At 39.9% G+C, this 14715-nt stretch overlaps 1 protein-coding gene across 1 annotated transcript; it reads left to right on the top strand.

Moving 5' to 3' along the window:
- The first annotated feature begins 78 nt into the window (after positions 1 to 78).
- On the top strand, positions 79 to 14627 carry LOC130663929 (laminin subunit alpha). The gene is made up of 16 exons (XM_057463506.1): positions 79 to 436; positions 1105 to 1251; positions 1994 to 2401; positions 2608 to 2821; positions 3367 to 3576; positions 3645 to 3917; positions 3994 to 4131; positions 4218 to 4490; positions 4565 to 4864; positions 4956 to 5114; positions 5182 to 8261; positions 8386 to 10084; positions 10289 to 13560; positions 13631 to 13790; positions 13888 to 14115; positions 14181 to 14627. Exons 1-16 carry the CDS (start codon positions 230 to 232, stop codon positions 14447 to 14449), a joined length of 11037 nt encoding a protein of 3678 aa, XP_057319489.1. The 5' UTR covers positions 79 to 229; the 3' UTR covers positions 14450 to 14627.
- Positions 14628 to 14715: the final 88 nt, after the last annotated feature.

Raw genomic sequence — 14715 nt, 5'->3', positions numbered from 1 at the left:
TCGCTAGTTACAAACTACAACTACTATACTAACAACTACCAACGAGCAGAGCCTGTGATCTGAATTTAGTCTGGATCTGTTCAGTTTGGATGCAGAAGCCAAGCCGGCTCGATCCTAATACCGGGAGAAAAAAAATTATCGCTCAATCTTACTATTAATATTTATATTTATATTTAACAAACTTGATAAGTGTAATAAACAATAAGTCATTAAAATAGTTTCGTTAAAAATGAGGTGGGTGCTGCTGTGCCTTGGATTTATTATCCAAAGCATAAATGCAGAAATCTTGACCCCTCCGTACTTCAATTTAGCTGAAGGAAAAGAAATAATCGCCTCAGCAACGTGTGGTGTCGATACTCCCGGTCCTGAATTGTATTGTAAGCTTGTGGGTGCCAATTCCGATCAGGACACCGAAGTCAATCTCATTCAAGGCCAAGTAAATACTAAATTACTATAACTCACATAATATTTTTCTCTTCATTCATCATTTTTTTCCGACTTTACGCTCCAAAAAATCTAGCACTCGCTCAAAAATTAAAAACACTTAATTTCGCGTGGTCAAAAATTTTGTTAATTTTTTAAAAATAAATAATTATATAATTTATAAATATATTTAATGCATGATGATAAATTTTAGTGTTACTTTCTTTGGAGCAGTTATAAAAAAATATATAAGATAAAAATGACCTGAGATAGCCCTACTAAATATGTTATCAATTTGAGTTATGGGTTTACTGATGTAAGTTCTCTGTAAACTACTGAGTCCGTTGGAACTGTTGGGTTCTTATGACCGAAAATAACTTATGTATACTTAACTTGTCTTATATTACTCTTATTACTGCATGGAAATATAAAAATACATAATGATAATTTGAACCAGCAACGGTTCAAAAATTTAGTTATCCCTTTTTTTAATAAGAATAATTATTATTCATCAACTTTTTAAATAAAAACATCTACTATTTGACTATTATTAAATCTTTAGCCGAATTTTATTATGATTATTGTTGTGTTATTTGAATTATAATCCATGCGGATTGTATGTAATCATATATGTTGAGATGCAACATGAATTATTAATGATATATTTGAATTTAAAATAAGGTCTGTGATGTTTGCGACCCCACGGTACCGGAAAAATTTCATCCCCCGGAACATGCAGTCGATGGAATGGAAACCTGGTGGCAATCGCCGCCTCTGTCACGTGGGATGAAGTACAATGAAGTTAATTTGACAATTAATTTGGGACAGGTAAAATATTTTTAATTTAATTAATTAATAAATAAATGGGTTTCAAGAATTTAAAATATTAAGAATAAATTTTATGTATGTACGAAGAAATGATATGACAGAAAATATGTATATAAATTTATCATGAGCATTCGAAGAAAGACATTTGATAAAATGATGAGCTATCAAATACGTAGGCGGCTTCCGTTCTGAGACAGGAAGCTTACTATCGCACAGATAATATTAAATTTTTTAAAAATATATTAATTTTGTACGTAATTCAAACGGAGGATTGTATTATAATGGCCGCTAAATTTGAAATAAAAATAATTTATTAATTTTAAAACTATAAAATATCAAGTCGGGGTTTAAAGTCGAGATTATTCTTAGAATAAGGACTGCGATGGCAGAAGGGCTCTAAACCCGCACATGTGTCTTTGGAATCCATCATAAGAGTCGTGTAGGGGGAATAGAAAAAGAATGAAAGAGAAGACCAAGACCGAGACCAAGATATAAATGTTTGTGTTTAAAAAACACACATCTGGCCATCGGACCCTTTTTAAGTTTCAAAAGAAATTACTCCCACATTTTTTTTTTATTAACTTATAGATTAAGATTTAAAGAAAATTCAAGTACCGTATAAATTTAAAAAAAAAAACTTGATAAATTTTTGTTATTTATATTAACTAGGAATTATTAAAATACTTTTTAATAAATTGGTGATTAAAAAAAAAATTACATGAGTAAAATATTTTTTCAACAGGAATTTCATGTCGCATACGTTTACATTCGAATGGGAAATTCACCTCGTCCAGGATTATGGGTCTTGGAAAAATCAAAAGATTACGGGAAAACTTGGCAGCCATGGCAGTATTTTTCTGACTCAGCAAGCGATTGTCTTACATACTTTGGTGTTGATAGCAGAACACCGATAACACGTGACGACAGCGTAATTTGTACAACCGAGTACTCGAAAATTGTACCTCTCGAAGGCGGTGAAATACCGATTTCTATTTTAAATAACCGTCCGGCAGCCTCTCATTACTTCAACTCGAGTCTTCTTCAAGAGTGGACCCGCGCTACTAATGTGCGCTTCCGTTTTCTGAGGACTAAAAATTTACTTGGACATTTGATGTCCGTCGCTCGTCAGGATCCAACAGTAACTCGAAGAGTAAGTTCTCAAAAGATCTAAGTCAAATATAAATTTTTTTTTTCCCTGAATTTTTAATTAATGGAAGCAGTCAATGACCCACTTGTTTATCTTTATCGCCCGATAAACTCTAGATAAACTTATAAGATTTTTAACTAAACTCATTCATCGAGAATTTAAATTTTCAACTTTTTACTTTTATAACTTTTTATTTTATTTATTTTTAGTATTTTTATTCAATAAAAGACATAAGTATCGGTGGACGATGTATGTGTAATGGGCACGCAGACACGTGTGATATTCGTGATCCAAAGCAGCCGAAAAAATTAGAATGTATTTGCCAGCACAATACTTATGGCCCTCAGTGCGCCTCTTGTTTGCCAGGATTCCAACAAAAAAAATGGCAGATTTCTACAGCATTCAAGAAGTTTACTTGTGAACGTGCGTACACACTAATTAGCTGTCATTTAGCGGCAATTCTTTTTTTACTCTGTTCAAAATCATTTTGTATACATAAAAAAAAAAAAAATTCTTAAGCCCAGTCTTTGATGATAATTTTCAAAGCCGCTTCGAATTTAATGTTCGCCGTAAAAAATATAAAAATAATTTTTTACCGGAAGGTTAAAGTATAAAATTCTCTACAAAAACGTCTACTGAGAAAAATATGTGTCAGATAGATTTGGAGTTGAGGTGAAAGTTCATTTTTTTATCAAAATTATGATAAAGTCCCTTATCATTCCCCAAGTTTTTAAATAAAATAACGATTTTCTAGAGAATCATTTGGCCCACAAATAAAATTTTCAGAAATAAATTGATAAATTGAAAATTAAATAAATTATAATAATAGAATATTTGAAAATTTTGAATTCTATGCTTCCAAATTTTTTTCATGTATACATTAAATAATTTTGAACAATTTCTGAAACCCGAATTGTAAAATGACTTTATATTTTCTGATTAAAAAATAATAAAAAATTTTTCTGTAGCTTGTAATTGTTTCGGACACTCGACCGAGTGTATTTACGACCCGGAAGTAGATGAAAAACATTTGTCACTTGACATACACGGCGCTTATGAAGGAGGTGGTGTTTGCCAAAATTGCGCTCACAATACACAAGGAATAAACTGTAATCAATGTAAGCCCAAGTACTTCAGACCCGAAGGCAAACCCTTGAACGCAACGGATGTTTGTCAACGTAATTATTGTCCATTTAAATTAATTAATTAACAAACCAATTACTCAATAATGAAATATTTTCTATAGGATGTGACTGCGACTTTTTCTATTCAACCGGCAACTGCGCCGAGTCAACGGGGAAATGTGAATGTCGCCAAGAATTCACGGCCCCCGATTGCGACTCCTGTGCCTACGGTTACTTTGGGTACCCAAATTGTCGTCCCTGTGAATGTCATCTGGGTGGAACTGACGGGTATCATTGTGAAGCCGTTGACGGCAGTTGTCCGTGTAAACAAAACTATGCCGGCGCTTATTGTAATCTTTGCGCCGAGGGATACTATAAATTTCCCGAATGTCTACGTACGAATTCCATTAATTTCATATACGTACACTATAAAAATTTAATAAAAAAACTAATTATTTAAAATAATTTTAGCTTGCGAATGTAACCCGCAAGGTTCACTCAACGATGTATGTGACGTCGTGACGGGTAATTGTACATGTAAGAATAATTACGGAGGCAGAACTTGTGACATTTGTGAAGACGGTTATTATAATTATCCAGTTTGTAACTGTGAGTTTCATTTTTTTTACAAAATTAACTTTTTATATTACTATTATTAGTATCGATTAATTGATTGATTAATTATATGTATGAAGATTGTAATTGTGATGCAAGAGGAACAGAGCCACAGGTTTGTAACAAAAGAGACGGCAGTTGTCTGTGTAAAGAAGGCTACGGAGGAGCAAGATGTGACCAATGTATCAGCGGATATTACGGATATCCAAATTGTAGGCCCTGTAATTGTAGTTCCGTTGGTTCCTCATCAATAAGCTGTGACGTTAATGGCAAATGTTCGTGTCTTGGTAATTTTGCTGGACGTTCTTGCGATCAATGTAGTCCCGGTTACTTTATGTATCCCGATTGTGTCAGTAAGTATACATTCTATATTCCCTATTAATTGTTTGTTTGATTAATTAATTAATTAATTACTGATTAATTTTAGGCTGTAATTGTGATAGCCATGGATCGATAGGGGTGTCTTGTGACACTGAAGGCAAGTGCCAGTGTCATGAAAACTTTGATGGACTGCAGTGTGATCAATGTAAAGAAGGATTCTACAATTTCCCAAGATGTGAAGGCTGTAATTGTGATCCCGCTGGTGTTCCTAAGTCTTTTACGGGATGTGGATCTCTGCCGGCGGGCGAATTGTGTCAGTGCAAGGATCGGGTCCAGGGAAGAATTTGCAATCAGTGTAAGCCACTGTATTGGAACTTGCAGCAGGCTAATCCTGATGGTTGCGAAGGTATTGCTTTTATTTTAGGCTGAATTATTCTACTGAGAATTTGCGGGTGATAAAATTATCATTGGGGGCTAAATAATTTATATATTTTTAGACTGTAACTGTAATATTCCTGGTGTTATTGGAAGTATTGGTGAATGCGACACTAAATCGGGTCAATGTATTTGTAAACCAGGAGTTACAAGTCGCGCATGTGATCAATGTGTTGACGGAACTTATAATCTAGAAGAATCAAATCTGTTTGGATGTTCAGGTAAATTATTTGTTTAAATAATTTTTACGTTTAATTTTTTTTGGCTGACAAAACTTTTTTTTTCTAGTGTGCGCTTGTGATATCGGTGGCTCTATAAGTTCAATTTGTGACAAAAAAACCGGGCAATGTCCGTGTCAACCGCGAGTCACAGGGCAAACTTGTACGGAACCTCTTAAAGCTCATTACTTCCCGACACTCCACCAATTCCAGTATGAAGTTGAGGATGGACGCACGCCGAGCAACAGCCCAGTGCGCTACGGTTTCGCAGAAGACAGTTTCCCTGGTTACAGCTGGAAAGGTTACGCCGTATTTTCAGCTTTGCAGAATGAAATAATCCAACGCGTCTACATCTCCAAGCCATCACTCAACCGCATGGTTCTCCGGTTCGTCAACAAAAATTCTGAACCAGTTCTCGGTAATATAAAAATTACTCCAGATAATCCGCAAGAGATTGAACAGACTTTCAAAGTCCAGCTCAAACCGACAAATGAACCCGCATTTGTTACCGTTGCCGGCGTCCACGGTAATTTACCAGCGACAATGGTAATGAATCCCGGATACTGGTCAATAAGTATCGCGACTGAGAAAAATTTATTCCTCGACTACTTCGTTCTCTTGCCAGCTGAGTATTATGAGGCGACAATTCTAACTCAGGACGTTGATGTTCCCTGTGAAATAGGACAAGTGGGTCTGTGTCGTCACTACGATTATCCGAATGTCAAGGGCTTTGATTCAGTTCACGGCTCTGGTGGTTTCTTGGACACCGACTCTGGTAGATTCCCTTTGACCGAGTACTTTACCGACCACGACGTCCTCAGTGAAATCGGCCAGGACGAAATACCGCTGATTAATGATCAGCAGAAACGGATTCTCTTTGAATTCCGCGTATCTAAACCCGGTTCTTACATTCTGCTGGTGACTTATGTAACAGCACGCGAAGACAAATCAACTTCGACTCTCTTGATTGAAGTAAATACCAGTTTCCAAGGTAAAGCGACACTTTACCCGTGTAAATATACCAGCATTTGTCGTCAGGTTGTCACAGACAGACACGGCAAAATAGCCGTCACTAATTTCTCTACAAATTACGCAACTCTGGTGTTAACCGGCGAACCGCATTCAAACATTGCCGTCGAATCCATTGTGGCAATACCTTACGAACGCTGGTCGCTGGATTATATCAAGCCGAAATCAGTCTGCGTGCGTAAAAACGGTAAATGTGTCCAGGGAATATTCCCAGGAGGCGCCGATGCTAAAAAAGTTGAGTTCGAAGCTCACGTTGAGGATGTGGAACTTGATAACCGTCCGCCTGGTATATTTGACAACACGACCAAGCTTATTTATTTGGATAATAATAACAATGCTTTCATTGATATAAAAACTAAAGTGCCCCAACCTGGTGAGTATGTTTTTGTAATTCAATATTACCAGCCTGATAACCCGGAGTTTGAGTTGGAAGTTATTGTGCAGAATGGTAAATTCTATGAATCAAAAGTTGCGGTGCCTCATTGTCCAAGTAACAGCGGGTGTCGTAGCATAATTCGTCAGCTTGACGGTAATTTAAAGTTCCAGTTAATTGAGAATGTCGTTATAAGTTTAAAAAATCCCGGTCCGGGTATTTGGATTGACTACTTGTTGATAATACCAGCAGATCAGTATGACGACAAGGTATTGAAGAAAATCCAAATCGATCAGACCAAAGAGTTTATTAAACGCTGTGGTAACAATCATTTCCACATTAATACTACAGATGACGGTTTCTGTCGCGATTCAATATTTTCACTGACCGCGAATTACAACAATGGAGCCTTGCCTTGTCATTGCAGCGCCCATGGTACTACGAGCTTCGAGTGCGATAAATTTGGCGGACAGTGTCCGTGCAAACCAAATATCATTGGCCGTCGCTGTGAAATTTGTAAGACTGGTTTCTATGGGTATCCAAATTGTCGGCCGTGTGATTGTCCGATCACGGCGATCTGCGAACCAGAGCGAGGCGAATGTATTTGCCCGTCTAGGGTCACTGGGGAACGATGTGATCAGTGTGAGGAAGGCACTTATGGATTCCACCCGATCATCGGTTGTGAGGAGTGCAATTGCTCGCCTGCTGGTGTCCTCAATGGTGACATGCAGTGCGATCTCCTTAACGGCACGTGTAAGTGCAAGGAAAATGTCGTTGGGCGGCAGTGTGACAAATGTCAGAATGGGTACACCCAGTTCCCGTATTGTGAGGCCTGTGACTGCGATGTCAAAGGAACTACGGCGGAAATTTGTGACCAGTATACTGCTGAGTGTTATTGTAAAGCTAATGTTGATGGTTCAGCGTGTGATATTTGTAAGACAGGGACATTCAATTTGCAAGAGGACAATGCTGAGGGTTGCAGCAAATGCTTCTGCTTTGGAAAAACAACCAGATGTGATTCGGCGAATCTTTACAGGGCTTACGAGTACAACATGATTGATTGGGATGTTGCGTTGGTTAATGACAAGACGGGCAATGTTACGATATTGACAATTATTCCGCAAGAATACAACGACACTTCCATAATGGTCAGTCTCACAAACAATGAAACCTTTTCAAATATTGTCTACTTCTCAGCACCCAGCAACTATTTGGGCAAAAAGTTAACATCGTATGGTGGAACGCTGAACTATACTGTCTTCTACAGCACTGGACCGTTTGGTAAAGCTATCGCTGGACCTGATGTCATTCTGATGGGTAGCGATAGTGTCCTGCTGCACTATGGCGAGGAACAGCCGCCTTCGTTTACGTACTTCGGAGCCTCGGTGGCGCTTGTCGAGTCTAACTTTATCACGATGGGAAATATCGATGTGACGCGTGAGCAAATGCTGGTGACGCTGGAGAATTTGAAGGGGGTTTATATTAGAGGAACGTATTGGGAGCCGAGTATCGCGGCAACGTTGTCAGATGTTACGATGGACACGACTACGGACACTTACATCCCGGGAAGCGAACAAGCGAGCAGTGTCGAGCAGTGCCAGTGCCCACCAAACTATCAGGGTCTTTCGTGTGAAGAATGTGCTCCAGGATATTATAGAGTTGAGTCAGGACCTTATGGTGGCTCTTGTGTACGTTGTCAATGTAATGGACATGCCGATACTTGCGATGTTAAAACTGGAATTTGTCATGTAAGTTTTATTTTTTTATAATTCAGGACTTGGTACCGGATCAGTTGACTTGGTATCAGGTTATTTGACACGAGACCGAGTCATTTAGATTAAATATTAATTAAAAATTTCAATTTTATTGCAGAATTGTAAAAATGGAACAACTGGCGATCACTGTGAATTCTGTGAACAAGGTTACTACGGTAACGCAACTATCGGAACCCCGACTGACTGTTTAATCTGTGCCTGTCCTCTACCTATAGCCTCCAACAACTTTGCCACCGGCTGCGAAGTCAACGAAGCAGGGAACAAAATCAGCTGTGACTGTCTGCCCGGTTACTACGGAGCGCGCTGCGAATCTTGCGCTGCAGGTTTCTACGGTGACCCGAACATCGAGGGCGAGTTCTGTAAACTCTGCGAGTGTTCCGGCAACATCGACACCAACGATATAGGCTCCTGCGATTCAATAACCGGCGAGTGTCTTCACTGTTTAAACAACACCTACGGCGAGGCCTGTAACCTTTGTGCCCCAGGATTCTACGGGGACGCCGTCGAGCGCAAAGACTGCAGAACATGTCAGTGCGAATCCTGTGGAATGGAACGCTGCGACAGCTACAACGGGCTCTGCGAGTGCAGAACGAACGTCATCGGTGAAAAGTGTGATCGTTGTGCAGAGAATCATTTTGGTTTCAATTCCTGTAACGGATGTCAAGCTTGTGACTGCGGTCTTGCTTCAGATTTTGCTCAATGCGACCTCTCATCAGGTCAATGTAAATGTAAGCCAGGTGTCACTGGACGTAAATGCGACCGATGTATCGCTGGCTTCTGGAATTACGGACCAGAAGGCTGCACCTCCTGTAACTGCAACACCGGATACTCACTCGGATCCTCGTGTAATACCACAACTGGTCAGTGTTCCTGTTTACCCGGAGTTATTGGCGAGAAATGTGATCACTGTCCTTACCGCTGGGTCCTAAAAGAAGGTGACGGTTGCTACGAATGTGACTCGTGTATCGACGATCTTCTCGATGTCACCGATCAACTCGAGTCACTCCTATCTCCAGTAGCTCAAGAGTTCAACACCGTCGCCGAAAGCTATTACACCAACCAACGTTTGAAATTCGTCAACGACAGCGTCAATGAATTATATCCAGACGTTAAGTTACTTGACTCGAGTCGCATTGACTTTGTTCCTCTGCAGCAAGAAATTTCAAAACTTGACCAAGAAGTTTCCACGCAGAAGAGGCGCGTCGAGTACACCGCCGACGACAGCAAGAGATGGAAAAATGGAGCCGAGAATACTCTAGTCGAAATGAACAATTTGGAAACGGATGTCAGGAAGGAAATAAATTCTGTAAACACGATAATTTCAGAAGTCCAGTACCTGGCGACCAACATCGGCCAGGGCACTGCCGCGAAAATCGACAGCGCGCTTAAAGAAGCCAATGAGATATTGAATAAAATAAAAAATGTATCTTTTGTAAGCTTCAGAGACAAAGCCATCGATCAATCAGATCATGCAAATGGTTTGGTATCTGAAATGACTGAGTACAACTTCCCTGTGAGTAATTTAAGCGCCGCTGCCAGTAAATTAGGAGAAAAAATTCATAACTTCAGCATGAAAGTTGATGACTTTTATGTAATTACTGACAAAGCCGATGAACTTACACGTGCAGCTGAAAAATTAATTGATGACAACAACAGATCTAAAGAGTTCGGTAATTTTGATTTATTGATAAAAAATGCAACTACTGAGAGCCAAGATGACATTATGACTGGACAAAATTTGAATACAAATGCTACCATGTATTTGGGTGAAGCAGATGATAATTTTAAAACTCTGCGTAAGTAAATTATCATTTATTTTTAATTGCTATAACAAATTAACATTCAAAAGTTATTACTAAAATCGATAGTTTCGTTAATAATTTGATTATAAAATAAATTCACCTTTTCATTTTATTATTTTTTGGTATTGACGTTTAGTTAATTAATTATTTTGAGTAATTAAAAATAAATATAAAAAAGTAATTAATTTTTTTTTACAGGTGATTTGGCGATTAAAAATCAAGAGTCGTTTGATCAATTAAACAATACAATTAATCAAAATGACAATGACCTTCTAGACGTGATAGATATGGTAGCGAGAGCTGAAGAGCATGCAGAGAAACTTTACAACGAGTCAATTAATCTGGATAGTAAATTGAATCCTACACGTAACACTAGTGCAGTAAGAGCAGTGTCAGCTTATCGAGATATCGAACGCGCTATTCAAGAAGCTCGCGACGCAGCTTACGAAGCTGCTCAGGCTGCAACTAACGCGACAGCACTTTCAAACGGCATTGACAGCAAAACCAGCGAAACGCTTGAGCGTTCGTCAAAATTACTGGGTCTTGCAGAGTCCGCGTTGGCGACCACGGAGGGAAAACTCGAGGCAGATTTAGACCAAGCCCAGGAGTTCAATAATTACATTGCTAAGCAGAATAAAAAAAATACTGAGGCGCTTGATCGGATTAACAGTACACTAAACCAATTGTCATTGAGTTCTGGCTCGCCGATGGACGATCTCACCCAGGAGGCCAATGAGATTGAGCAGACGATCAACAATTCAATGGACCGCATGGACGGCGTCGTAAACAAAATTTCAAATGATTTAAAAGACACTAAGAATTTGACTAAAGACACTACGGATTCAATGCGCGACGTCTCTCAGGCCAAGAAGCAGTTGGACTCGGTCAGCAAAGTTCTGCCCAACATGGCGGACCTGTTGAGCAAATTGGGAGAGACTCAAAATAGTATTGACGTTACTGGCAATGACTTAAAAATCAAAATAGAAGCTTTGAAAAATAAAATAGCTAATGCGCGAGAACTCGCTGATCGATTCAAAATAGGAGTGACATTCTATCGCAACACGACCTTGCAGTTGAAGAACCCAGAGAGTCTGCCTTTACTAGCGACGTCCACAAAGTTGTCTCTGTACTTTAGAACAGACAAAGCCAATGGATTCCTTCTGTACCTCGGAAATGAAGACAGAGGAAAGGTGACGCGGCATAAAACTCATGATTTCTTGGCGCTGATGATCGAAGGCGGTTACCCGGTACTGATTATCGACTTGGGTTCTGGTCCAGTGAAGATTATTAACAATAAATACGTGTCGGACAATGTATGGCGTCAGATAATTGTCGACAGAACCGGTAAGAATGTAAAACTTATCGTACGCGAGGACATCGGAGAGGGAAGAGACGAGCAGATCGTCAAGGAACAAGTGCTACCAGGTACTTACTCGATATTCAATTTGGATCAGGAGCACTCGAAATTGTTCGTCGGTGGCTACCCAACGTCATTCCAGACTCCGGATGTCGTGACCGCGTCCTCGTTTGAAGGACAAATGGAGGACCTGGTTATCGGAGACATTCCCGTGTCGTTCTGGAACTTTATCAAGGGCGAGAACAATCAGCAAGGCGCTATGGAACGCGACAAACTTATTGACTTTACTCCCAGCACGGGCTACAGGTTTGACAGAAACGGGTTCGCGGTCCTGAGTATGAAGAACTCGCAAATACGACACGATCCTTCGAAATTCAGCTTGAAGATGAACTTCAAGACCTTCGCTGAAGACGGGTTGATGTATCTGATGGGTAAGGGCAAGCACTTCTTGGCGCTGGAGATGAAAAACGGACAAGTGCTGTACCAGTTTGATCTGGGAGACGGCCCGGTGGCTCTGATGTCTCAGCAAAAGTACAACGACGGGGAGTGGCACACTCTCGAGGCCCGGAGACTCGGAGGCATCGGTTTGATGGAGATCGACGGTATCATGGTAGCGAAAAATGAAATAGAAGCTGGCGGAAAGACTCTAGCTGCAAATGACCACATATATGTGGGCGGGTATCCACCAAACATACGACACTCGTACAGATCCGTGACTAATCTCGGTTTCGAGGGCTGCATTGACGAAGTTGTAATTCTAGACACTTCAGTTGATCTCAGTAGGAATTCTCAGGCGTTTGGTGTAATGCCAGGATGCCCAGTGAGATTCGCAAGCTTAGTATCGTTTGAAGAAGACTCACCTGGTTATGTAAAGTGGCAGAACGTAACCGCTGATCCAACGCTGCAGGTAAACCTCAAGTTCAAGACCACTGCAGACAATGGTCTCATCTTCTACGCCACCAATGCCGACCAGACGTCCAACAGCGCGTTGTCCATCGAAGAGGGAGTCCTGGTCTTCAAGAGTCAAGGTGAAGTCGTCCGGAGTAGCAGCGCTGGTAGCAAATTCAATGACAATGAGTGGCACGTCGTCACTGCAACTCATGATGACACCGCTCTGAGGATAGACATTGATGATATTGATAACTTTGTAACAGATTACCCCCCTCCCGCTTTGAGTATTCGGAAAGGAAATTTGTATATCGGTGGGTTACCTAATGCGCCAAGCGGTTCAAAGTCCACAGAGCCATTTGTCGGGTGCATCGGCGACGCGACTCTCAATGGAGAGATCATAAACTTCGCTAATACAAAAGAACGTCCCAATGCCTTCCTCGGCAAGTGTTTGGGTGGTGAGACTCCTGCTTATCTGCCGACTGAAACTGACATCGGGGTCTGGCCTCCTCCACCTGTCACTGGACTGCCTGAAACAATAACAATGGCTTCAACTAAGAGCAACATTATTGACGTTGAGGTCGACACCGTCGAACCGGGTCCTAATGAAGTTGAGGGACGAGTTACCCTCAATGTTCCCTTGACTGAATCGCCTACTGAAGAGCCAGATGAGCCTGAAGAACCCGAAAAACCTGAGAAACCCGAGAGACCTGTGGAGCCAGTGACTACTCAAGCGCCTCCTTACACAGTAGACTCTTGCAAGCTCCCGTATATGCCTGCAGTTGATCCCGAAAGTGAGAGCGGTTGGAGATTCGGAACTGCCAGAAACAGCAGACTGGAATACGGATCGCTGAATGGCCGGTACAAGGATGACTACGATCTCCAGATAGATTTGAAGACCGCCGCAGACGAAGGAATCATTTTCTACAGCTCGGCGATCACCAAAAATCACTTCATCGCTGTTTACATTCAGGGTGGCCGCGTTCATTATTCATTCGACTGCGGCACTGGACCCGCCTGGCTCAAGAGTGAAATAAAAATAAATGACAACCAGTGGCACACTATTGTCTTCAAGAGAAGCGGCAACTTCGGCGAACTTATCGTCGATGAAAATCTCGCGGTCGCGGAATACTCACAAGGCAATGCTGCCACCATGGATGTTAATCCTCCGTTCTACTTGGGTGGAATACTTCCCGAATTGTCTGCCAATGTTCAAGCTAATATTGTAAGACTCATTAATTAATTATTTACAATTTACGACATTATTTTTTAAAATTTTTTCTTCTTTTTTTCAGGGAACCAATAAAACATTCAATGGATGCCTGAGTAACTTTATGATGAACGGACAGCCTGTTGGTGATCCTGATGAGAAAGTTGGAGTGATTCCATGCTCGAATCGCGTCGAGTCTGGTGTATTCTTCTACCCTGGAAACGGCAGCAATTTATTCCGTGCGAGTATGTTTATAATCTTGAATAAAAAAAGTTACAATAATTATTTTTAAATTAAATACTTTAATGATAGTAATTGATATATTTTTTTTTAATTAACCAGTGGATAAATTTACTGTCGGACGGAGTGTCGACATACAAATGGACATAAAGCCTAGATCAACATCCGGTCATTTATTATCCGTACACGGAAAACGTGATTTCTTGTTACTAGAAATGGTCAATGGTACCATCAAGTTCTTGGTTAAGACAACAAAAGGTCCAATTGAAACTTCCTTTGTACCAAAGATGCCTAATTCATTGTGCGACGGAAACTGGCACAATATCAGAGGTAATTTTATTTTTTTCTACTCATAAGTAAATGATAAAAAAATTAATTATTTAAAATAATTTCAGCTGTAAAGCAAAAGAATGCTGTGCTACTGTCAGTAGATCATGCAGCAGCACCACCAGGAATCGGGAACAAAAATTCCGCGGGTGTTTTATCGAAGCATCCGATATTTATAGGCGGGCATCCGCTCCTCGGAAAGCGATTGCGCGGAAGTACATCTCACTCGCAGTACGTCGGCTGTATTAAAAACATAATTATTAATTCAAATGAAATAACTCCGGATCCTGAACGTGCCTTCGGTCACGTCACCACCGGAGTGTGTCCAATAATTTAAAAAAAAAAGTAAAATTCATTTTTACAAACCAAATTAGAATAAGTTTTTATATATTTTGTTAGTCTGAAAAAAAAAAATAATAAATAAATAAATTAAATATAATAATATTTAAAATTTTTTATTGAAATAATTACAAAAAATAATAAGCAAAGCATATTAACGGATCCCATCAACTAAAAAACACTGGAATACATTTAATATAAATGTTTATTAATTTTAAAAAATGTATTAATTGTCAATCGATATAATTAACTAACTATTTATAA

Source organism: Microplitis mediator, chromosome 2 (assembly GCF_029852145.1).
Source record: "Microplitis mediator isolate UGA2020A chromosome 2, iyMicMedi2.1, whole genome shotgun sequence".
Classification (NCBI taxonomy): Eukaryota; Metazoa; Arthropoda; class Insecta; order Hymenoptera; family Braconidae; genus Microplitis; species Microplitis mediator.
Note: the sequence above shows the minus strand (reverse complement) of the source record. Positions and strands in the feature narration are given on the sequence as shown.